Raw genomic sequence first — 24,506 nt, 5'->3', positions numbered from 1 at the left:
CGACACTTCACATTTATTTCTTGTTACGTTACGCCGTTATGTTAGTTTTCACCGTTAGTTAAAAAATCATTTTTCTCAAAAAAATCAAATATGTCAAAACTTCAAAAATATTTTTTAATAAACCTTGGTTTGTAACCCAAGTGTTTTCCTTTTATTTTCTTAATCAAATGCTTAATTGAATTAACATTCATAATAGACTTGATTTCTTGTAATTAAAATTTGACCAACCTCACTTTATTTTCTCTCATGCCTTGAGGCCTCTTATCTCTTCTTAAAACCATTTTTCTAAAATTTAAAATCAACCAACCCACCAAAAGAAACTTTTTAGGTGAACTACATTGGTTTTGATCCCTTTTCTTTAAGGGTATGTAGGCATAGGATTTTTATCCTTCCAAATCAAATAAAAATAACCAAAAACATACTTCTTCTCCCCCCATTCTTTCACTTAGATTTTTTAGGTAATAATTTTCAAATAAGCAATGAATTTAGCACAGGATAAATTAGGTAAGAGGTTCCTACGGAATACCGTAGACGTTTAGGGTGCTAGCACCTTCCCTTCGCGTAACCAACCCCCGAATCCAAAGTCTCGACAAGGATTTTTACTCATTTTTTCCCTTCCCACGAATAAAAATCGAGAGTTCAAAGATTGACGATTCAAATCAATTAATGGTTTGATATCCGAAAATCACGAGCACAATTAGCTTCTAATTCAATCACATTATATTAGCTAACAAGGTAAGATATTACTTATCAATCTTGGGCATATTCTTTTTGTTTGTAGTGTGTCAAATGATTAAACTATCAAGATGTTTCCGGTGCAGTTTAGATCGATTTTCAGAAGAAAAACAAAGTCATATGATAACTAAAATCGATATGACTACATCATTTTGATCCATATTTAATAACATGACTATCTCATTTAAATCCATATTATGTGACTATGCACAAGAAGTAAACATGAATTGATAAGCCATAAGAATAGTAAAAAAAAGATTATATTATAAAGTATTAAACCTATTGATGTTAAGGCTAGGCTATTGGATGCAAGGTTAGAATTTTGGTTGTCCTTTTAAACCTATTGATGTTGGTCATAATATTGAAGTTGTTTGTTTGTGGAAGAAAAATCAAAAGGAGATATGATTAATTTCATGTTGTCCTCTGTCGTCAAATATTATTAACTTTTAACTGGAATGTTTATGGATGTGCAAGGGATGAATCTCGGTCATAATAAGTATTTCGTGTCTTTTATAGAGGCTTTTTGAGTTAGTTATTTAGTTATTTCTTTTGATTTAATGTTGATTTTAGAGTTATTTTTTGAATAAGTTGTTCTTGGAGGATTAGGCAAGTTTTTAATGATTTCATCTTCTTGATTAACCTTATATTTTGTGTAGCTTTATTTTGTTTATTTGGTTTAGCACAATGCGGATTTTTGATGAAAAGGCAAGATGACCCTTGTGCAGTATTTTAATTATATATCACCGAAATTCAATTTGGACTAGAAAATGGTAAAAAGTGCAAAGTCATGATACTCTAGAATGTTGACAAAAAGGCCCTACAGATAGACCGAACACCCCACATTTCTGCGACTAAAAAACGCAGCTTCTCTACACGAATATGAACACTATTTAAGCCTAATTGCACCAGAAAATAACGTTTAACACTTGGGGAACACGTTTGATATCTAGAGAACACACTGGACACGATTTGGAGACTAGTAAATTGAAGATTTCATTTTTTAAAACAAGAAGTGAAGATTCAATCTATCGTTCTCATGTGTAATTTTATCTTTTCACTGTTGTTATGTCTCTATTCATGACTAGCTAATTCCCCTAGATTGAGATTGTAGATGAACCTCTTAGAATCTTTTTTTTTTTTTGGTTTCCGACCCATCAATGGTTGTTTCTCTGGGAATCGAACCCGGTATTCCTCGGATACGTCCTTGGAAGGAGCTCCTTGCCACCGGAGCCCAAGCAACTTGGTTTTCTTAGAACCTATTTTAGCGATGTAATATATGAGTTATAGTTAATGCAATTTAGACCTATGTTTATTCAGTAATTTTTGTTAGCAATTATATTCTTTTTCTGGCCAATATTTGAATTGAACTAAAGAGATAATTCACTGTTGACCCTAGGTTTCATCATTGGAACTAAAATTATTGTCCAATAGATAATTGCTTTTGGGGAATTCGATTATCTGGGTGCGTTAAAACGTTTTATAACATTAGTTTTACCTAAAGGATTAGAGTTCTATGTTAGATAAATGGGATCATTAGTCAATGAATTTATCTTAGTCTATTATGTTAAATTATCGTGAACATATATAGGATACTCGATTCTTATTGTTAGAACACAGAGAGGGGATTTAAACAATCATAATCATTTGTTTTAAATCAAATTTAATTTTAAGCTTCAAAACTTTGGGTCATCCTTTTTGCTCTAGAAGTTATTCAGTAATATCAAATGGATGGTAATTAAAAGGAAGCGTTATATTTGAATAGTTGTCTAAAAATGTTCTTGCTTGGGTTAGGCATGAAGCCTCATGGTTGTGAAAATTGAGGTTTTTCGATGATAAACTGACAAGTATTTTAGTGTTTCGATGATAAACTGAGAAATATTTTAGTGTAAATAAGCAAGCAAATCAAGATGTTGGTGCATTAGCTGAGGAAGGAGTTTTTGTTGAAGGAATATCACTAGAATGGTTTTTAGTATGTTAAAAAAAATACCAATATTGATCAACATATGATAGTGGGATTAAACTTGGTAAAGGAATAGTGCAGTGTATACAAATACAATTAAATTAAAAATCCACATAAACTTAAATAAAATTTTAAAGAAAACTATCAAAGTGTAAATATTATGGCCTCCTCCGGTTTCAATATTGCAATTATGGCTCTTTCACGTGTACTCACAAAAACCATCAACACACTTTGGTTTCAAGGGTTTTACCACATTTGGACAATCGGCGTCAGTAACACAACGAATTGTAGCTGCATTTTTAAATTAGAAAAAAAAAATTGTTACTACGATATGATAAAATGTTGTGTATAAGACAAAATTAGAGAAATTGAGAATGGTGCGAAAAAATGGTATACATTTTGTCAATTCGAACATAGCAGCTTCAACATAAAATAGATAAAGAAATATGATCAAAACATAAATAAACATGAGAAACTGGGCCATATTTTTTCTCTCCTTTGCAAGTACTAAAGATAATTTTCTTTTATTGTTTTATACTTAAATATGTAATGATCTGTTAACTTCAATTTAAATAGTTTTTTGGCTCTTAGGTGTTGCAAGAAGCCATTTATAAAATATTACTTAGTTTTAAATGCCTCTAAACAATTTTTTGCGTGTATCCCATCGCCTCATTCAATATATAGTGTTTTTATGTTCTTTAAAATATTTGATTAGATTCAACCTCAATTGTTAAGCCAAAAAGGTTACTTGATGACTATCCACGGTTAAAAAACAAAAATCTAATTAGCCAATTTTTTTGAATAATGGTGTTATCAAAATAATTTAGAATCATATATGAAGACATAAATAATATGATGAACAAAATTAATAAAAATTCCATATCATTAATAAAAAATAATAATAATAAAATTGCAGATTGTACATCTAATGCAATTAAAATTTATCATAATGAAATAAGTAATATGTAACATCCTAGATAACTTTAAGTATTTGTGAGTATCCTATCAAAATATCACGAGACTTTTCTTAATGTTTTATTCTCACTCACAAACATTCTATGAAACTTCTGAACATGTCATTAATATCAAAATTTATACATAAGTTCCATCAAATAGACAAACATATCCCTTTTATATTAACATCATTAAATTTCCTTATAGTAATTTCTTAGAGAATTTCTTCTTAACATTAAATAGACATTCTTGAATTACAAGTGGGAAGACAAAAAGTAATGGCAAAAGACAACCCTCCATTATTGAATTCACCATTGATAGTCAATTCAATGATGTCATCAACAAAATTCAAATACAGAGTATGGGTATGAATTAAAAGAAGTCATTGTTCATTCTCAAACATATTCGGATTTGAGGATGAAGATTGAAACAACAATGGAAAGATTAAATCAAAGACTAAATAGAATTAGAAACACGTAAATAGTCAACCGATAATGGGTCTTGGTTTGCAACTCGTTTTTTCTTTTCTTTGTTTTTTAAAATTTTGTACTCTTTACTCATCCTCTATTGTTTATAAACAATTTACAAGTGGCTCGAACCGAATTAAAAAAGCATTCGAAAGAGTTTAACATTAGAGGATCTTTAGCTCAAAAAAATGCTTTGAGTAGTAAATAATACCATTAGTCGCATTATTTTTTTCTTCTTCCTTCTGAGCTTAGTTTAATTGGTAGGGACACAATATATAATATATTCAAGGGTCGGAGTTCAAACCACGACCAAGAGATGCATTATTTTTTCATATTTATATCTTTTTTCTAACAAAAACATAATGATATTTATTTTTTCATATATTTATTCATTTAAATCAATAGAGTGCATTGTACTAAAAAACAATTTTGATAGAGTGCACATTTACGATAATATGTTAAACATCGTTAAAACGTAAATGATCATCTGCGAACAAACTAACAACATCTAAGTTAATAACATACAACGGAAGAATGCTTATAAATAATATGATAAAATATAAGTCATCAAAATATATATATGCTTCCGGGTATGCAACATTGACCCATAAATAATTGATTGAATCTATAATAAAAACCAAACGAATACTACAACAAAACGTGAAATTAAACAACACGGTACAAGAGGGCGCACAACACAACACCATATTCAAACAAAGAAATCATAAAAATAAAAATAAAACACAATAAAAAACGTATACATGTGAAAACTAGTTATTTAAATAGAAAGAAAAGAAGAAAAAAAATGGAGACTAGTATTTATACTTATGTACATACATGTGATCGCTCAGCTACATGCACTATACTACACTTTACTAATCACCATTCATCAATGGCGAAGCAAACTCCACGAATCACCAAGTTTGTCTCTTTGCTTCTTCTCCTCTTCATGATAATTAATATAACTGCAGGTACACTTATAATTATTACAAAAAATAAAATTAAAATAAATAATCAAAAGTTATGCTTATTATAGATTAAAATAAAAGTAATTTTAGTATGAAATCTCTTTATTGGTGTTTTCGATACTTTGATTGATGGACTAAATATGACTATCCAAATCGACTTATTTGAGAAGTTAATACAATAAAATATGAATACCAAATCCGACCTTGAATCTTCGGTAGCCCTCGTCAGCGCTGCTGGTAACGACTATCTTAAATTTTTTGTTACAAACGGGGGGAGCACTAAGGTGAGTGCTTAGTCTAATTATTTTTCTTTTATATAACTTATACTAAGAGACTGTTTGGATTGGTGGTGGGAAAGCCAAACCCACGTCCAAAACAGCTACTTTCGTGAAAATTTAGAAGCTTTGTATCATAGCTTTTAGAATACTGTGATTCCTTGCCGCACGTGTGATAAATAAAACGTCACTCCAAACACATGCTAACTAATGTTGCCTCTATATTTTCAATGGTGGGTGTATAAGTATTGCACCAATTGAATGCTGTCAATATTACTTTCATTTCTTTATACATGCATGTTGCAGGATGTACCAAGGTTCACTGCATCACTTGTGAATCAATTATCATCAAATCTTAGACGCATTCAAAGCTTGGGAATAAATAAAATAGCAATTGGATTATTAGAACCTATAGGGTGTTTGCCTATGGTAACCGAGACTGAGACACCTTCATATGAGAAATGCAATGACAATTTCAACCTATTTGCCATGAATCACAATTACTTGTTGCTCCAAGCTGTGGAAGAACTTAACAAGGAAATGGGAAAATCAGTTTTCGTGACACTAGACCTCTACACCTCTTTCCTATCCATAATTGCATTAATGCAGAAAAACCCTAATGGTATTTATATCGCATTAGTTGATTTTTTCAAGCAAAACCTAGCTCTTATATTCTTTATAAGGGAAATTTTTTTATTGATGGGACTAAAAGAAAGTAGGCTAAAATATGGTTTTAGTCCCTGCAAATATTCGTTTTGGTTTTAGTCCCTGTAAATTTTTGTTTTTGTTTTTGGTCCCTGCAAAATATTTAACAAAATATTTTGCAGAGACCTTTTCCAAAATCAAAAGATTTTGCAGGGACTATTTTTCTAATAAATAGGTTCAGTCATCATGTGCCACGTGTGCAAATCATTACAAAAGTGGGGCAAGAGACCAAAACCAAAACGAGATATATTTGTAGAGACCAAAAACAACAATTTTTTTTTACAGGGACTAAAACTAAAATGAGGCATATTTGCAGGGACCAAAACCATATTTTAGCCAAGAAAGTAAAATAAAAATTATATTGATAATAAAGAGAATTAATTAACATCGATGTTTTTTTTTTTACTCAATTACATCAATGGTACATAATTAACTAGTATAACTAACGTTTAGGGCTAATATTTTTCTCTATTATGTATACTGTGATGAATCCGTTGCAACCATGTTGTGTGGGAGGTATGTTTTGTGGAAGTGTTGTATGTGATAAACCAGAACTTTCATTCTTTTGGGAAAATGGTTGGTTTGCTGTTTACCAAATGGTGCAATCCAATTTGAAGAGAAAATTCGTTGATCCTTAAGAAAAATTGTATTATTTTATAGTGTTCTCAACTTTGTAAAATCTTCAATTACGACCCAATCATTGAATAATGAACAATGCTAATGTTAGCAACACGTAAAAAAGTAATAGTAACAATATACTCTTAATAAAATACCACTATATAGTAAATAATCGGTTGCCTTGATCTTCAATATCTAGATTTGATGTTTTGACATTCTTCCTCTTAATTATTGCTAATCCAATCACATTATATTAGATATTAGCCTAATAAAAACCACCAAAAAAAAAAAGATATTAGTCTCATAAGCTAAGATATCATTTGTTAATCTAAGCCATATCCTCTTATGTGTGGTGTGTCATATTCATATAAACTAAGAACCACGAAGGAATACAACTGGCAAAACATTAACTTCTTTTTTGAAGAGGGGCAAAACATTATTTAAAACTTCTTTTCGACATAAAGAAGAAACAACATAAACTACTCTCCTACTATTGTATGAATTTAATCCAAATTACTTAGCCAACAATTGAAAAAGATATTTACTATTTATGTCATTCATGTGGGGTGTTTTTTTCTTTTTCTTAGTAGTTTTGTAGTTGAAAATCCACCTTAAGATGAATAAGTAGGGTATTTAAAATTTAAACTTCAACTCATACACATATAATGTAATATCTTTATTAATTAAGTTAAACTTACAGGATCAAATGAGATGTGTTTTATAAAATGACAAATACTTTTTTTAGGAAAACAAATAAAATTAAGAAATAAAAGGAGAGCATAAATTTCTCTTACACCATTATCTAATAAAATACTTGAATTTAATTTTTGAAATTGGTCAGTTATTTTAGGACAAATGTTTTGTACAAATGACTGAGTTATTTATTTTCCTCTTTGATTCTTGAATGTGATACATTGGCAACACCAGCTTGTTCATTACTTAGAGGGTTGATATCTTTGCTCTTCCCCCATATAAAACAATACATTCCCAAAAATATCACAACCACGCCTATCATACTATAATATTACATGTTCAATTCGTTTATATATTGCATGTGTTTGTATCATGTTTCTTTCAGACTATACACTTCACCTCACACTCACCTCACCATTTCCATTTTCAGAGACCTCACTCACTACATTTTTTTTTTATCCTTCACCCTTTCTCTGGTTTGAGGAAATGAAAATGTAAGTAAAATATACTCCCTCCGTCCCTATATCTAAGTATTCATTTAACGTTATTTTTGTCCCTAAACGTAAACCCATTTTCAAATTATTAGACATATTTATTATTTTCAAATTTAAAACACATACAAACAAAAGACAATTTGGTAATATTAACACACAAAATAGACATTTTAATTACACTAACAACTTTTCTTAAGAAGTGTGATAAATGCAAAAGAGGCTTGGATATAAGAACGGAAGGAGTAGTTGTTATTTTCTTCATTCTCGTTTTCTTTTTGCTCTGTTTTTCATTTCCTTTTTTTTCTTCTTCATAAGTATAGTATTTTTTATTGCTTCCAAGCAACATCTCCTGGCCAAAAAGTAAAAATCCAAAGAGAGCAACAATGACCATGGTCAATGGATTAAACGTTGTAGAATATACGGGGCCTCTCACTAACATAATTCACTTTCTTTTTCTAGAATAGCTATCAAAGTCTCGAACACCTTTGCATGGCTTTCTCTCCTTATTATTTAACAATGATAAATTTTAACTAGTTATTTTTATGCAACACTATTCTTACTTTCAGAAAGAAAAAAAAAAAAAAAAAAATAGCTCGAGAATGTGGCGCTGAGTGTCATTGTTGGTTTAATGACTCTAACATCAACAATATATAAAGCGAAATTTCATACATTAATAGAAAAAATTGATTCATGTCTAAAATAATTTTTCTCTCGTATAATAACAGGTGTTAATTAAATGGGCTATTTTGATGCTTTAAAATATCATATTAAATTTCAATTTTCTAAAAAAATCGAACCAAACCGATCTTAAACCACATACATAAATTTGTATACTTATTTATTTTTCATAAGTCATGTAAGAACACGTAAAGGGTCATTCTTGAGAGTTTGAGTGTCTTGTATTAAGTATGAATATGCTACCCTCTTTTTTAGTAAGTCATGGCACGTACGCACGCGCGCAGACACACATATAAGGATCCCAACAACTTGGTGCTTCTGAAAATATTGGGTCAATGAGTGATCTTCCATATTTGGCGTTCATTTGAACATATATCTCATGAACAATAAAAAAAAATTAAAAATGAACAATGTATAAATCTACAAATATCAACAAAAATATGCGCCAACAAATCTAAAAAAATCAAGTGAAGAGATATGACAATGAAATCTACTCGTATACCATGTGAAAGGAAAGTTAATTTTTTTACAAAAGAAATGAAAACATGTAGTAACTTTGCGTGTTTGTCTCTTTTATGACAAATTTCTAAAAAACATATTAAACAATGCAGTGATCACCTCAATGTCAATTTGAGTGGGATAGTTTAAAACAAGAATGCATATGTTCTTTGTCAATAATTTTGATTGATAACTCCAAAGTAAATAAAATTGACCAACATTTATTCAGTTGGTGAGTTTTTTACTTATGCAACTCATTCAAGTTTTTTCCCTTCTCTCATACTCAACAATAATGTCTTAACCGGCTTAAACAAACTATTTTAAGATGATTTTAAACTTCTAATTGGCTTAAACAATTCATAGTTATCTAATGCATAACATTAGTTTGATTTGGATGATAACTCGTATTGATAAATAAAATTGACCTACAATAATTTTGTATGTTAGTTTTTTTACTTAGTAACTCAATCAACTTTTCACCATTCTCTCATGTTTAACGACATAAATACCACTAATTCGATCCAATTTTCATAATCAAACCATTCATCATAGATTCATAGCTTTCATTTCATCTCTTCACTTGTTTCTTCTTTATTTCGTTCTTGATGGCTTAAGTGATACTCAAAGATAAATTATTTTCTTCATGTGGTATTCAAGGATAAATTAGTTTTTTCATGGTCACTAATTTTCGTTTCTAGTCGAAATCAAAATAGAAGCCATTGTCAATAGCATAACTAGAAAGTTATTCTATTGGTAAATTCTCTTTTGGGTTGAGCTTCCACCGAAAAGTCGGCTGATAATGGCTACAAGGTGAATTTCTGCAATGTGTTTTCAATCAAATTAGTGGTCGACCTTAGCCGACTCCTTGAAATTGAATACCAATGTGACGATCTATACCGAAAGTGTACACTAAACAATGTAACAACAATAGTTCAATATATTTAAATGACCGATTTACAATGGTTCTCGACATCAATTTAATTGCGAAAATGTCTTTTATCTTGTAATTCCCATTTTGCACTAGTGATGGGCGATAGTCATATATTCTTCACACCAATTCAATATATAGTTGGCCTAATGATCAGATTGGTAATCTACCATATGCCAACCTTGGTAGAGTATTTATACACTTTTACCATCCATCTTGACATCACCAATTCAATCTGCCACTGATCATAATATGATGAAGCAAAATCTATTAGTGAAAATAATCACTCTTCTCCCTTGGCTTATTCTTTTCTTCATTATAACAGGTACTCATAATTTGCTAGCATCTCATCAAATTAAATACCTTTGGTTTTCAATTTTTTTCATTTTAATGGTTGGTAATTGTAGAACTGATTAATGCAAATGTTGCAGGAGTGGAAGGAGCAAAAAAGTCACATGGAGCATACAACAATACAAACTCTTTAAAACTGTTTGTCTTTGGGGACTCCTATGTTGACACAGGGAATTTCTTGAACTCAGGATCTTATAATCCTCCTTATGGAATCAGTTTTCCTGGTAAACCGTCTGGAAGGTTCTGCGACGGTCTTGTCCTCACCGATTACGTTGGTAGTATTTATTTATATACAAAGGAAATTACATTTACCTCGTTCGAAAGGCTATATTATATTCTCGAACTCGCAACATATCATATAAATTTTAATCATTGCTTATAATTTTGATTTTGATACTATGTATGCAGCTTCCTTTTTGAAAATAAAATCCCCCACACCGTATGCATTGAGAAATTCCACAGAAGTACAATATGGTCTGAACTTTGCACATGGAGGGACTGGTATTTTCAATACTTTGGTTGATGGACCAAACATGAGTGTACAAATAGACTCATTTGAGAAGTTAATACAACAAAATGTCTATACCAAACATGACCTTGAATCCTCAATTGCACTTGTTAACGCTGGCGGTAATGACTATGCTACATTTGTACTCAAGAATGGGAGCTTTCAGGTGAGTGGTTGAACAAATTAATTATGTTTACACACATTAGCTCCATTTGAAAAATAAATAAATAAATATTTTGAGATAACACCACCAAAAAAGATGAAAATAGAATTGAAGTCGTTTGTGAATAAAATTATAAATTTGAGATAAAATTAAGGAAGGATAAGAGTCTTAATAAATTTCAATTACTTGTTAAACAAGAAAATTAATTGTAGATTAAATATATTTTAATATTTCTGTAATATAATTATTTGCTTGATTTCATTTCTGATTATTTTTTACTTTATTTTCTAACACATATTTATTTGGTTATTATTATCGTTCATTTGTTTTTATTTCGTGTAAAACATTTTACATTTTAATTAGTTCTTTATAGTATATTAATTTGGTTCCACCTCTATAATAAAACTATAAACTAGTTTCACATAAATCAAATATGGATTCAATTGGTTAATGAACTTCATTTAAAGGTGATTCGTTTGAGATAATCTGAGTTCGAGTTCTAGTTAATACAATTTTTGATCGACTTTACTTGTCGATCAATTATCGCCTTTTGTTTTTCTTTGTGGCAGGATATATTTGTCTTCACTGAATCCCTTATAAAGCAAATGTCATTGAATCTAAAACGTATTCACGAGTTGGGAATAAACAAAATAGCAATTGGTTTATTAGAGCCTATTGGATGTGTGCCTATGATAACTATGAGATCTTCTTATGAAAAGTGTGATGAGACTTCCAACTTGGTTTCCCAAAACCATAGTCAAATGTTGCTCCAAATTGTGCAACAACTAAACAAGCAAATGGGAAAATCGGTCTTCATGACACTAGATCTCTACAACTCTTTCCTCTCCGTAATTGCAAAGATGCAGAAAAGGCGAGCTGGTAAGTAATAGTTTTATTAATTACTCCATAGTTGATGAAATATTATTAGTAGAAATTGATCAAATTATGCATATTAACAAATGTAAATGATCAAATTTAATCTATAAAATTCCAATAAAAATCAAGTCTATCATCTTTTTTTTTTTCATTAACCTTGTAATTGTATTTTGCATGTCTTGTAAACATGGTTTGAAAAGTGATATTATGAAATTATTAAAGTTGATTGAACATAGTCCCTTGAGTATAACTTGGTTGATAGAGACGTTAAATATGAAGAGAACAAAGTTCAAACCCTAGATTCTAATTTACCTCTTTACCGTACAAATTGTTTGTGGTATTAACAATGGTAAAAGTTTCAAATCCCCTAGAGCACAATCACAAAATATCATTAATATCATTTTTTGATCGAGTAGTCTAATAACTAAAAATTCACCTCTTAAAAGTGAATAAGTGGGGTGGTCGAAGTTTGAATTTCAACCCCTATATAATATTACAATGTATTGTCTCTACAGATTTATTTAAACTCACTTATCTAAATTTTTATTTTAACTAAAATATTAAACATGTCTTTTTCTATAAATAAGACATATATAGAACACGACAATAAAGCTTGACAACCAAAAAACGACAATAAAGGAAGTTGAAGCTTATAATTACATTGTTAAAGAAAAAATCCTTGCTGACTTCCTATTTTATCCATTGTTTAGAAAACTCAACAGTGATGAATCCGTTGCAACCGTGTTGTAAGGGAGAGGATTTGAAATATTTTTGTGGAAGTGTTGATGATAAAGGAGCAAGGAAATATAGTGTATGTGAGAAGCTTGAGTCTTCACTCTTTTGGGACACAGTTCACCCTTCTCAAAATGGTTGGTATGAAGTTTACCTGATGTTGCAGTCTTCTCTCGGTCAACTAATTCAAGAGAAAAACTTTTGATCATTATAGATTTGTATCATTTTAGCACCCTCAGCTTAATCAGAACTTACTTTACTAAGTGGAATATTTCATGGAAGATCTATTTTTCTTGAACAACTACTCGTTAATTACCTAATATTATATGTTGTATACTAGATTACAAAGGGGTCATGAACATGTGTTTTCTACTTCTTTGAGAGGAGAATTACGTTTTATTTGGATGAGTCTTTTATTTTGTTTTCACAAATGATTTTTTTTTTTTTGTCTATAATTAAAAATTCAAAGCTAGGTTATATAAACAACCCATCCAACCACTTTTGGTGTTAAAACGGCATTTTTTTTTATTATAAATTAGTTTAGTTGAATTGAGTTCTTAGGTTCAACATGGTCGGGTCATACATCAAGATTCAAATATCATTGTTAAAAGCATTTATAAATTATTCATCAATAAGATTGTAACATTGACTACAAAAGTTAAACCCATACACTTGGAAGATATGAATAAACTTATCGATTAGATCAAACATCGAAATAACTTTTTTCTTTCTTTTTAGAAATGACTATTTTTGTTATAAAACTCTAGTGTTAAAATGATAGGGACCAAATATTTTCTAACAAATAAAATGACAGAGACAAATACAATAAAATTGTATGGTGTATTTAAAAAAAGAAACACATTTTAGATGTATTTGGTTGATTAATATTATGTTTGTTGTAGCGGTGGAATTGAATAATACGTTGTTTGCATAGAAGCTGCAATATGTAGAGTTCAGCTTTTGCTTTAAAATTTGCATTGGAAAATGTGTTTCAACGTGATTCTTGAATGCAAACTGTGTATCAAACACATACTAAGTAAGGAAGATTCAACCCCTAAATCAATGGTTTATTTAAATTGTTTAAGGAAAGTCTTTTCCTAAATCAATGGTTTATTTAAATTGTTTAAGGAAAGTCTTTTTAGTCTATGTAAATATACAATTTTTTTTTTCGTCCCTATAATGAAGTATTTTTTTTACTACTCACGTCCCTATCATCACACAGTTTTTTATTGCATCTCCATACTCACTTAGATTATATATGCCACTGGGGCATCTCCATAGCAGGGTTCGTAGCCATTCATTTCATTGATGGGTTGAGCTGAGTCCAATCCGAAGCAAAAACTAACTTTAACCTCATTTCATGGATGAAGAAGAACCGAAACAAAACACATGATTATCATATCATATTTTACTAAGGTCTACATATTATAAATAACTAAACCAATATTTAGCCCATGATTGTAGCACACCTTAACTTCCCAATCTTTTGTTTGCACTTCTACAACTCATCACACTAGAATCAACGCATATAAAAATAGTGTATGTATACATAAACCAAATGTTTATAACGTTAACAACTAATTGAGTAGTTTATCAAAATACACCTAATTTATCTGTCATCACTTTTGCCCCTACCCCTAGTGTTAAAACTTAAAACGACATTTTTTTTTTATAGAAATTAGTTTAGTTGAATTGAGTTCTTGGGTTTAACTTGGTTGGATTATACATTAAGATTCAAAGATTGTTGATAAAAATATTTATAAATTACCCATTAATAAGATCCTAACACCAACTAAAAGAGTTAAACTCATGTGCTTGTAAGATATGAATAAACTTTAGACCAATTAGATCAAAACATTGAAATGACTACTTTTCTTTTCTCAAAAATGACTATTTTTCATAGAAAACTCTAGTGTTAAAATGATAGGGACCAAATATTATCAAAAATAAAATGACAGGGACAAATAAAATAAAATTGTATAGTGTATTTAAGAAGAAAAAAAAACATCTTAGATGTATTTGGTCGATTAAGTAGGGAGATTCAACCCGTAAATCAATTTTTTTTTTTTTTCAGGCCACTAAATCAATGATTTATTTAATGGGTCCTGCTAACCAGTGCTTCTGGGGCACTTGTTAAGCATACCATAAAAGGGAATTATTATCATAAAAGGAAACTGTTTTTGACTTTATTATAAATTAATTAAACAATTTCAATGCATTAATTACTACTATATAATTTCTTTTTTCATATTCTTAACCCGTGCCCCTGGGGCACCGGTTAAGATTTCCCTTATTTAAATTGTTTAAATAATCTTTAGTTTGTAAGTATATAATTTTGTAGAGATAATAGTCATTTTGGTTTTTAAAGGTTTAACCAATAGTTAAAATAATCACTCAATGTATTGAAATTTTAAAATAGTGTTTAATTATGCATTTCGTTAGTTAAGATAGTCTTTAAAGTTAAAATGGTGTTTCAATGTCAACATTAACTTTTTTTTTGTCAAATAATTTAGTGGTTATAATTCACTTTTTAAAGTGAATAAGTGGGTCCAGGGTTCAAACTCTAACCCCTAGATATAATAATGCATTGTCTTTGGCAACTGAGTGAGTAAGTATTTATATTGGAGTAAATAGTCAATTACACCCCTGAAATTGTAATTTTCGTCAAAAACCCCCCTAAATTTTGCAAAATGTCAAAAACCCCCCTGAAATTGTCAAGCGTCTGTCAATTATCCCCCTCCGTTAATTTCCTCCATCCAACATGCCGATGTGGCCGTTAACTGCCACGTGGCACTGGCACATGGTCAGAAAAGTCATGTCACGTCATAGGGGGGTAATTGACTATATTTTTTATTTTTTTTTTGAAAAAAATCTGATTTTTTTTCTTTTCATAATTAACATTTGTGTCACCCACTGAACATGCAAATACCCCCCTGAAATCAAACATTTATGTGCAAATACCACCCTCAAATTTAAAATTTATGTAGCAAATATCCCCTCAAATTTATAACTTATATGCAAACATCCTCTCCAAATTTAAAACTTATATGCAAATTACACCTTGAATCATAAAACTTTGATAGTAAAGTAAAACTTATTCTTAATCTATAATTTACTATATCTCTAATAACAATAAAAAAGAAAAAAAATCACATCTTTAAAATAAAACAAAGGGGGAGAGGTTATTGGTGCATGAATGGATGGTTGTGTAGGCTCAGGTAGAATTGTTTTTTGGCCAAGAGCTTGGGAATATTTCTAGCTATGCTCCTTCAGGGTTCCCACGGAACACACCAACCATTTCGAGCAACACCCTTAGGCCTTAACAGATTAAGAATAAGTTTTACTTTACTATCAAAGTTTTATGATTCAAGGTGTAATTTGCATATAAGTTTTACATTTGGAGAGGATGTTTGCATATAAGTTATAAATTTGAGGGGATATTTGCTACATAAATTTTAAATTTGAGGGTGGTATTTGCACATAAATGTTTGATTTCAGGGAGGTATTTGCATGTTCAGTGGGTAACACAAATGTTAATTATGAAAAGAAAAAAAAAATCAGATTTTTTTCAAAAAAAAATAAAATATAGTCAATTACCCCCCTATGACGTGGCATGACTTTTCTGACCATGTGGCAGTTAACGGCCACATCAGCATGTTGGATGGAGGAAATTAACGGAGGGGGGTAATTGACAAATGCTTGACAATTTCAAAGGGGTCTTTGACGTTTTGCAAAATTTAAGGGGGTTTTTGAAAAAAGTTACAATTTCAAAAGGATAATTGTTTATTTAGTCATTTATATTGAGGACTAAAATGACAATGTAAAAAAAAGAAGGAAGACGTAATCGCATACGAGGAAGTAATTTTGACGTTACATGTGCTGGGTTCAACAAACAAAACGCAACCCACGCACGCCACTCAGTAACATCGTTGTCTCTTCCCCCTATAAAAACCAAACAAACGCAATCTATCTATTATCTATCATCAAATCCGCATCTATTTGTTTTCCTTCTCCTTTGACTTTTCTCATCTTCCCCAATTAACTCATTAATCATGTCTTCTCAGGTAAACCCTTTTTCCGATTTCATTTCTATTCTTTTCTTATCTACCTCTGATTTTACTATTTTACAACTTCTTGTTTAGCCATCTGGAATTATTCGTGTTGTTTATCAGATTTAATAATTCTTACGAAATCTAAATCCACGAGTTTTGTTTCTTTTGCTTATGTTCACATCTGTATTATTATTGGGATTATTTAAGAATTAAAATGATTACTTATTGTTTTCGATCGTTTGATGAATTTTTTTGCATTTGATTGCAGACTGTTACCCTCAAAGTTGGTATGTCATGTGAAGGATGTGTTGGAGCTGTGAAGAGAGTTCTGGGAAAATTGGATGGTATATTTAATTCCTTACTTTATACTCACCATTCTATTCTATTCTATTTTAATTATCTTGCTATTGCAAAATTTTCTCTGTTACCCAATATGTGTTGTTTGATTGACATAATTGCTCATTGTTTTTGGTTATGTTCTCTCTTTTGACGGGTTATTTTGTCTTCGATTTCATATTTGAATAATACTAAAATAAATAAAAAAATCAATTAACAGCAGTATCCTCTGCAGTTTGTTAACGACTTCGATCGTAACCCTATAGCCATTGGCAGACTTCTTTAGGTTATCACTTATCGAAATTTATTCTACTTAGTTTAGGTGATCTGTTTGTTAACGACTTGAATGTAATTCTGAATTTGGTGTGGTTTCTGCATATAGCCATTGGCAGACTTCTTTAGGTGATCAATTATCCAAGTTTATTCTACTTTTTCTTTTTCAATTCAGAAGTTGCAGGGTTGATGTATGTATGTACCCCATTTTTCTCCATCGTGTATCCATGTGTTTATTTCTTTTCTGTATTGGATATTATGATTTAGTTATGCTTGGCTTTGAAGTGATTTTCATGAACTTCCTTTTATAGTATCTGCGTTTGTGTAAGTCTTAACTTTGTATTGAAGTGTCTAAATATCTAATAATTCTTTCAGTCATTTTGAAACTTGTTTGAGTATGTCACAAAGTAAAGAGAAGGACAACTGCACATGTTAATTCACACCTTCTCTACCATAGCATCTTCTTACCTTTACTAGTTAGTATAGTGCTTATAACCTTCCTTTTAAGTTTCCAATCATGAATATATTAATCTGCTACAGTTGGATGTAAGCAATTTTCTTCTTTTGTCCTTTGTTAGAGTGATAAATTATAGCATCTACCGTGTTTTTCCTAGTCAACAGCAAAGCTCCACTTCCCTTGTCTTCACTAAATATGTTGGTTCTGTTGTTGGCTTGGTTCTCTTTATTTCTTCAATTACACCATATACTTATACTGATAGGAACCCAAATTTAGATAGAAGAGGAAATTTTATTATTAATAGAAAATAGAGGTATTACCGAAGGGAAATCCCTATAACTCCCAAGCAAAGGCTCCTCAGAGAAGAAAATTGTAACCAATTCTCTACTTGACCCATTTGTTCGCTTAAGGCCCAAACTCAGTACCTAACATATAATTTTTGTTTAACCAGATGAAAAATTGCTGCAATCAATTATGTATGTAAGGAAATAATGTAAAAATCAATGCCAAATTGTTCTAGTTCCTTGATGCAAGAATATGATAAAAGTAAACTTGCAGAGACCTGAATCTTGATATATTGATTAAAGTAAACTCAATAACAATAATATCAACCAAGGATTCCCTTTCGAATTGCAGAATTATAACTAGTTTTTTTTTTTTACAGGCGTGGAATCTTATGACATTGATTTGAAGGAACAGAAAGTGGTAGTGAAAGGAAATGTTGAGCCCGACACAGTTCTGAAGACAGTTTCCAAAACTGGGAAACCAACCGCCTTCTGGGAGGCTGAAGCTCCATCTGAGACTAAAGCGCAGTAACTGTTGCCAAAACATTTGCCTCAATTTCTGTGAGATAAGTAGTTCTCTGTAAATCAAATACTATTTGAAAGATTTGTAACAGCTATGGAACAAGTCTTCTAATGTAATCTTGGTGTGCTACAATAACACCGGCAGAAATGTTGCTGCTTTTCAAAGCTATGCTACTGTATTAATGTGCTTCTATTGAAAAAATTTACTTCCCTTATTCGGTTGTCCTTGTTACTACTATTGTTCTTCTTCATATCTAACTTATGGTTACCATCATCTATGAAGCATGAACACTTTTGAGATTAGATGCGTCCCTTCAGGACAATAGACTAAAAATCTCACAAAATTGATTATTCAAGATAAGATGTCAAAGATAAGAAATGAACAATAAAATAGAAGCAAAATAGAAGTGAATATACAAAAAGATCAAGAGAGATATTGGGGTGTATTGAATTTGGATTTCGAAAGATTCTAAGACTTTTTTCTATAAAAAGTCTTGAGGTGTTTATGTAATATAAATATTTTTTGTGGTATTCAATTAGGATAATCAATATTTTTTAGAGTTAATTTATGCATTTGATTCAAGGAGGAGCTTTAGCGTAAAAGTAAAGTTGTTGTCGTGTGATTGAATAGATCATGTGTTCAAGCATGGAAACAACCTCTAAAAAAGAGTAAGAACCTCCAAAAAAGATAGCAAGGTTGCATTCAATACACCAGTTAGTGCATCGGACTGTCTTCTTTTTTTAATGCATTTGAATGCATATCAGTGAGTTTTTATTATAGTCATTTGAAAAAGAAAAGAAAAAAACAGGGGATTCTACACTCCATCACTTTTGGTCTCTGGAGTTTTCAAGTCACGCTAGATCCGCTGATGTGGAAGGAATCTTGATGACTTAGCCTTGGCATATGACATTGAGTTGCCATGTCATTAGTGTCACGTCAACATCTAATGGGCAACTGCCACATGGCATGGATGGAAAACAAAACTAAATATGTATAAGTGGAATTCTAATATAGTTACAAGACCAAATAAATAGTGTTTGGAGACACACCCATTAAAAAGCATTTTTTTAATAATAAAAAAGAAATTGATAAAAAAAATATAATGGAATATCTTGAGGACAATCTTCTTATGTTTGTGTGTCCAAATACTATTTATTTGGTCTTGTGACCATAGAAGAATAGCTCCTAAATATAATTACATGAACTAAAAGCATAAATTATCTAAAAAAAAAGTTAATTGTAGTTTCCAACTTCAATCATCGCATATGCAAGTTTTTCATCAGCATAAAATAATAGATTTTTTATATGTATTTTCTATTTTTTTATCTATAGAAAAGTCTCTCTTGTTTTTTTTTTTTTTTTTTATCTGTATAAAAGTTAAGTTTTTTTCTCTCTTGATTGCCAATATTCGGTAGTATAATGAACCCTATTGGATCCACGTCAAATAGGGTCGAGTAGGAGAATTATTATTTTTTATCTAATTGGCTGTTGTTTGGTTAATGTAGAACTAATGTAGTTTTTAGTCAGCAAGAAATTAACATAATCAGAATGATTGAAAAAAAATTATGTATAAGTGTGATGTAAAATTAAAGGATTTTGTTTTGATTTTATATGCAGTGTTTGCAATCTATGGTATGCATACATATGTTATTTGACATATCAGGAGGTGTGTTTTTTAAGTGGTCTTTAAGTGTCTCGATGTCTCTTGCGATTCAATGAACTTTGTGTTGGTTAATTTTTGCTTTTAACTTATCTAATGCTTTGAGCGGAGTTTATCTTCTGAATACATTGATGAAATTGATTTAATAATTCATCAATACAAGATATATTGAACAACAAATATTATAACTATAATCATAATATAGTGCGGAAGCCAAATAATCTTATGAGCATGCATTTAAAATAAAGATCTTCGAGATGTTATTTTATCAAGAATTATAGTAACACCTGGATGTATGAACTTTTGATAGTAATAAGTAACTTGACAACAACAATCTAAAACATAAAGAGAGATCAATTATGAGCACCGGTTGATTTGTGGTTCTTCCTTGACCTAAACACGTTAGACTATTACTTTTCCCATGTCTTTTATCGCGCGTCCTAATTTTTTTTTAATTTTATCTCTGGTCCGGATTTCGTTTTTCGGATGGTATTGTTAGAATTTTGCAGATGTTTCTGGATTTGAAAATCCAAAATAATGTTATACCAGAAGTTTTGCAATTTTAATCTTCAAAATTCGTAAAATAAAATGCAAATAAAATAAAAAAAACAGAAATAAAAAGACACAAACATAAAAACAACTCATTTTATTAATATATGAACAGTACATTACAATAATTTTCAAGATTTTTAAACTTATTACATAAGATCCTAAATCTATTTCTAATCTCCTATGAGCCTAATTCTAATCTCCTAATAGCCTAACCACTGGTATGTGATGGGACATACCAGTGGTTTGCCTATTGGAGAAAAAACAGAGGAGGAGGGAAGAGGAGGGCGGGAAGAAGAAAATAATGCCCCTGAGGGAGATGGGGGGTGCTCAAACTTACGCCCAGACAGGCCAAGCTAAGAATCACACCGATCCACATGACCCTCAGATGAACCGCGCTTCGTTGCAGTGCGGTTCCATCCTCATTGACCGTTCATACAAACCCTGAAAGTTTTCAACGAGGCCCTTATCTAAGAAAGGCCAACGATGGAAAACCATGGTTGTAGTAGGAAGAAGAGGAGGAGAGGGTGGGAGAGGATGGTGGGGTTTGGAAGACTATTTATAGGGAGGGGTGGGTCAAAAACGGTTGGGAGACCATAAATGCAGTCAAAAAACGTGTGGTGCAGACCACCGGCCATGACTGATGCATTCCGGAATATATAATCCGGAAAGCACATCTGTTTTCCGGAATATATTTTCCGGATTAATGCGATAATGGTGGTGAACGAGGGAAAAGTTGACACTTTCTATAGGGCTAAGGACATTCCGAAATGTAAAATCTGAAAAGATTCAGAGCCATTAATGTGGGTTTGGACGATAACAACAACCACCAACACGTTTTCATTGACTATATTAATGACCTAGACTTGTTTTAGGCTATAAATAGGCTTTCATCTTCAACAAATACCTTCATTCTTCACTTCACCTCTTTTCTTCCATTTTCTTCAAATGTTTTTTTGTTTTTTAGGGGTGTCGATGGTGTCATGGTCATTGTTGACCGTTCATAGGAACCCTGCAATTGCAATGCATTGTAGCTTGTGTGGGGTTCATATAACGGTCAACAGAGACCCTTGACATAAAAAAAGACACAAAAAATTAAATAACATCTGGTCCAGATTTCTGTTTCCAAAAATCACTAACAATCTGATCCGGATTATACAATCCGGACAAGGGGTATTTTGGTCAAAATCATAAGGCGCGCGAGAAGGCTGTAGGGTGGAAAAGTAATAGTCAACACGTTATGCGTCTTAGGCATCTTTAAACAGGGAGAGGAGAAAAATATGTGGTTTGTTCGGTATATTAAGGATCATAGTCCAGATATGACATTGATGACCGATTAGGGTTTTTATTATTTAGAAGGCTTAAATGCTCTTTTGGTCCCTTAAGTATTTAAGTTTTTTTTAGTCTCGTTTTGGTCCATTCTGTTAGATTTCCGTTAGGGTTTAAAAAAAAGTTAACTCCTGGACACGTGTCACCTTATCATCATCTTGTCCTGGACACGTGTCACCCTAAAGCGTATGTAAAAACTAAAACACTAAACAATGGCTTGTTCGCCAAAACGAAAATAAAACAACAAAAAAAAAAATTGAAAACAAATGCTTATTCTCCAAAGCATGCATAGAACAAGGCATTTGCAATCTTTCCAAAAAAAAAAAAAAAAACAAGGCATTTGCATTATTAAATATCAACAAGGGTATAGTTATCAATAATTTTAGTCTGTGATGCAGAAAAGAAAAAATTTCGTCAAGAACTGAGATACATAAGGTGGTGGTATACAAAGTAATGTTTTTTAAAAGGGGAGGTGCAAATCAAAATTAAATATAATATAGCATTCAATTATGTTTGTTCAAAAAAAAAAAACCAAACAAAATATGTAGCAACTTGTTGCATTGCCAACGGTAGATAAAAAGTGACCTTTTCTATGGTGGTGGGAAAGAATTCACCTTTCCCATAGTAACCTTCACCTGAATTTAAGTTGATGCACAAGGCAAATCTTGTTAAAGAATACAATCTATACTTCTATAAAATACACCAAGTTATAGGCAAATGCTAGGGTGGATGAGCGAAGTAGGTCATCCATGGTGGGCGAGTAATGTGAACCGTCGGATAAGTGATGTTACGATACACTATCAGTAGAATATACATCTCTCTCTCCATCATCTGTCTATGTTTCTGCTCCCTTTCTCCCAATTTATTTTAGTTACCAACTTTGGAATTTGAATCTTCCCTTTCTAAGATCTTATGTTACTATCATTATAGAAATATAAAAAGTTTTGATTTTTCATACCCCCAAATTGTCCATTAAAAAATATATTGGAATTCCTATCATGAATCCTTGTTGTAGAATCCCAACTAAAACCTATTGACTTCTGTGTTTTCTTCAATTAAGTTCAGTGATTCAACAATGATGAGTATCTTGTCCAGATCAAGTATTTATCTGTGATGGGAAGAGAGGGAATGTAAAAAGGATTTGGTTATGGTGTAGAAGGAAGAAAGGAACGGGTAAAGCATGGAAAGATGATAGAGATGGTGGAAAGAGAGAGAAAAGAAATGTATAACCTACTAATGGTGCATCATAACATCACTCATCCAACAGTTCACATCACTCATCCACCGTGGATGACCTACTTCATTCATCCACCCTAACATCCGCCCAAGTTATAACATAGTTTGACTTGAACTTCTACATCATAATTCTCTCTTTTTTGTGTTTTCTCTTACAAACAACACGACATGGGAACACAAAGAGAAGCAACACATGTGACAAAAAAAAAAAAAAACGAGAAGCAACACATACGAACTCTGATCCAACTAATTTTGGTACTAGTATTCATGATATACAAAATGAACGTGGAAAAGATACCGACTATGACATGCAATATGTTGTTTAAGAAGAGTTTGTGGCAAGTTTCATTTTCTAATTAATATAATATTTAATTTACATATTTATAAATATTATTCCACTTTTAGTTAACTTTGCATCTACATGTGGTTGGAAGATTTTATGATAAGTTTCATTTAAGCGTTTATCTAACTTTATTCTTTTCTCTTATAATTTTGATTTAGAGTGTTGTACAATGTAGCTCATACATTCGCTTTGGAGAGTTAGGTGTGTGACACCCTCTAACCCTAAAACTTTTGCAAATTTAATTATGATAAAAATGCTGACACTTTTTTTTACTTTTGGTTACAAAAATATAGACACATTTGGTCTAAATAAAAACACTTTCAAAATAAATATTGCCACAATTCAAATTGCAATAAAACTAAAATATCACTGTAATCTAAGTCGATTCTACATAAACTCAAATAACCTTAGTCAAAATCTATCAGAAGTTTAATTGAGTAAAAAGAACTCTTGTTCGCAAAAAAAAAAAAAAAAAAACGTAAACTCAAAAAATGAACCTTCTCAAATGCAGACATGAATCTACCGCAATATGTGAAGGTAAACTAATGATAGGTAGAATGTATATTAAGAAAAGACCAAATAATTTTAATTTAATAAATTGTTTTTTTTTTTTTTAATCCTATGATTTTTGGCATATTTTGATAATCTGTAATTTAATCGGAAGTAAATAAAGTTTGGATAAAATATTTCCCTAATAATCAAATTCAATTCTTCCGAATAATTCGTTTTTAGTGGAATTCAGTAATCATTTAAGTTCAATTTGTGGTTTAATAATAAATTAAGATTTTTGCTTCTTAAAAAAAGAAGTCGTTTGCATTTCTAACTCATTTTTTATTACATGAATGAAATAAAGATTGGAAG

The 24,506-nt window shown here is 30.9% G+C and overlaps 2 protein-coding genes and 1 pseudogene across 2 annotated transcripts; all 3 read left to right on the top strand.

Annotated features, from left to right (window-relative positions):
• The first annotated feature begins 5,224 nt into the window (after nucleotides 1–5,224).
• LOC11422361 (GDSL esterase/lipase At5g03610-like) lies at nucleotides 5,225–6,702 on the top strand (annotated as a pseudogene).
• A 3,460-nt stretch (nucleotides 6,703–10,162) lies between these two features.
• Nucleotides 10,163–12,866, top strand: LOC11422945 (GDSL esterase/lipase At5g03610). Its single transcript, XM_024784940.2, has 5 exons — nucleotides 10,163–10,298; nucleotides 10,405–10,599; nucleotides 10,733–10,998; nucleotides 11,565–11,874; nucleotides 12,582–12,866. The coding sequence occupies exons 1-5, from the start codon at nucleotides 10,226–10,228 to the stop codon at nucleotides 12,806–12,808; spliced, it is 1,071 nt and encodes a 356-aa protein (XP_024640708.2). The 5' UTR covers nucleotides 10,163–10,225; the 3' UTR covers nucleotides 12,809–12,866.
• Nucleotides 12,867–16,438: 3,572 nt separating this feature from the next.
• LOC11411763 (copper transport protein ATX1) lies at nucleotides 16,439–18,759 on the top strand. The gene is made up of 3 exons (XM_003591707.3): nucleotides 16,439–16,667; nucleotides 16,924–16,999; nucleotides 18,386–18,759. Exons 1-3 carry the CDS (start codon nucleotides 16,656–16,658, stop codon nucleotides 18,535–18,537), a joined length of 240 nt encoding a protein of 79 aa, XP_003591755.1. The 5' UTR covers nucleotides 16,439–16,655; the 3' UTR covers nucleotides 18,538–18,759.
• The last annotated feature ends 5,747 nt before the right edge of the window (nucleotides 18,760–24,506 follow it).

The sequence above is a fragment of the Medicago truncatula genome, chromosome 1 (assembly GCF_003473485.1).
Source record: "Medicago truncatula cultivar Jemalong A17 chromosome 1, MtrunA17r5.0-ANR, whole genome shotgun sequence".
In the NCBI taxonomy this organism is placed as follows: Eukaryota; Viridiplantae; Streptophyta; class Magnoliopsida; order Fabales; family Fabaceae; genus Medicago; species Medicago truncatula.
The sequence above is the reverse complement of the archived record's forward strand: the minus strand, read 5'-3'. Positions and strand labels throughout refer to the sequence as shown.

What these genes read in the sequence shown, in the direction of transcription:
- LOC11422945 (XM_024784940.2), top strand. Translation starts at nt 10,226, where the DNA reads ATGATGAAGCAAAATCTATTAGTGAAAATAATCACTCTTCTCCCTTGG. An exon ending in TCTTTTCTTCATTATAACAG is followed by an intron (nt 10,299 to 10,404) that starts GTACTCATAATT and finishes CAAATGTTGCAG; the next exon opens with GAGTGGAAGGAGCAAAAAAG. An exon ending in GATGCAGAAAAGGCGAGCTG is followed by an intron (nt 11,875 to 12,581) that starts GTAAGTAATAGT and finishes TCCATTGTTTAG; the next exon opens with AAAACTCAACAGTGATGAAT.
- LOC11411763 (XM_003591707.3), top strand. An exon ending in AGTTCTGGGAAAATTGGATG is followed by an intron (nt 17,000 to 18,385) that starts GTATATTTAATT and finishes TTTTTTTTACAG; the next exon opens with GCGTGGAATCTTATGACATT.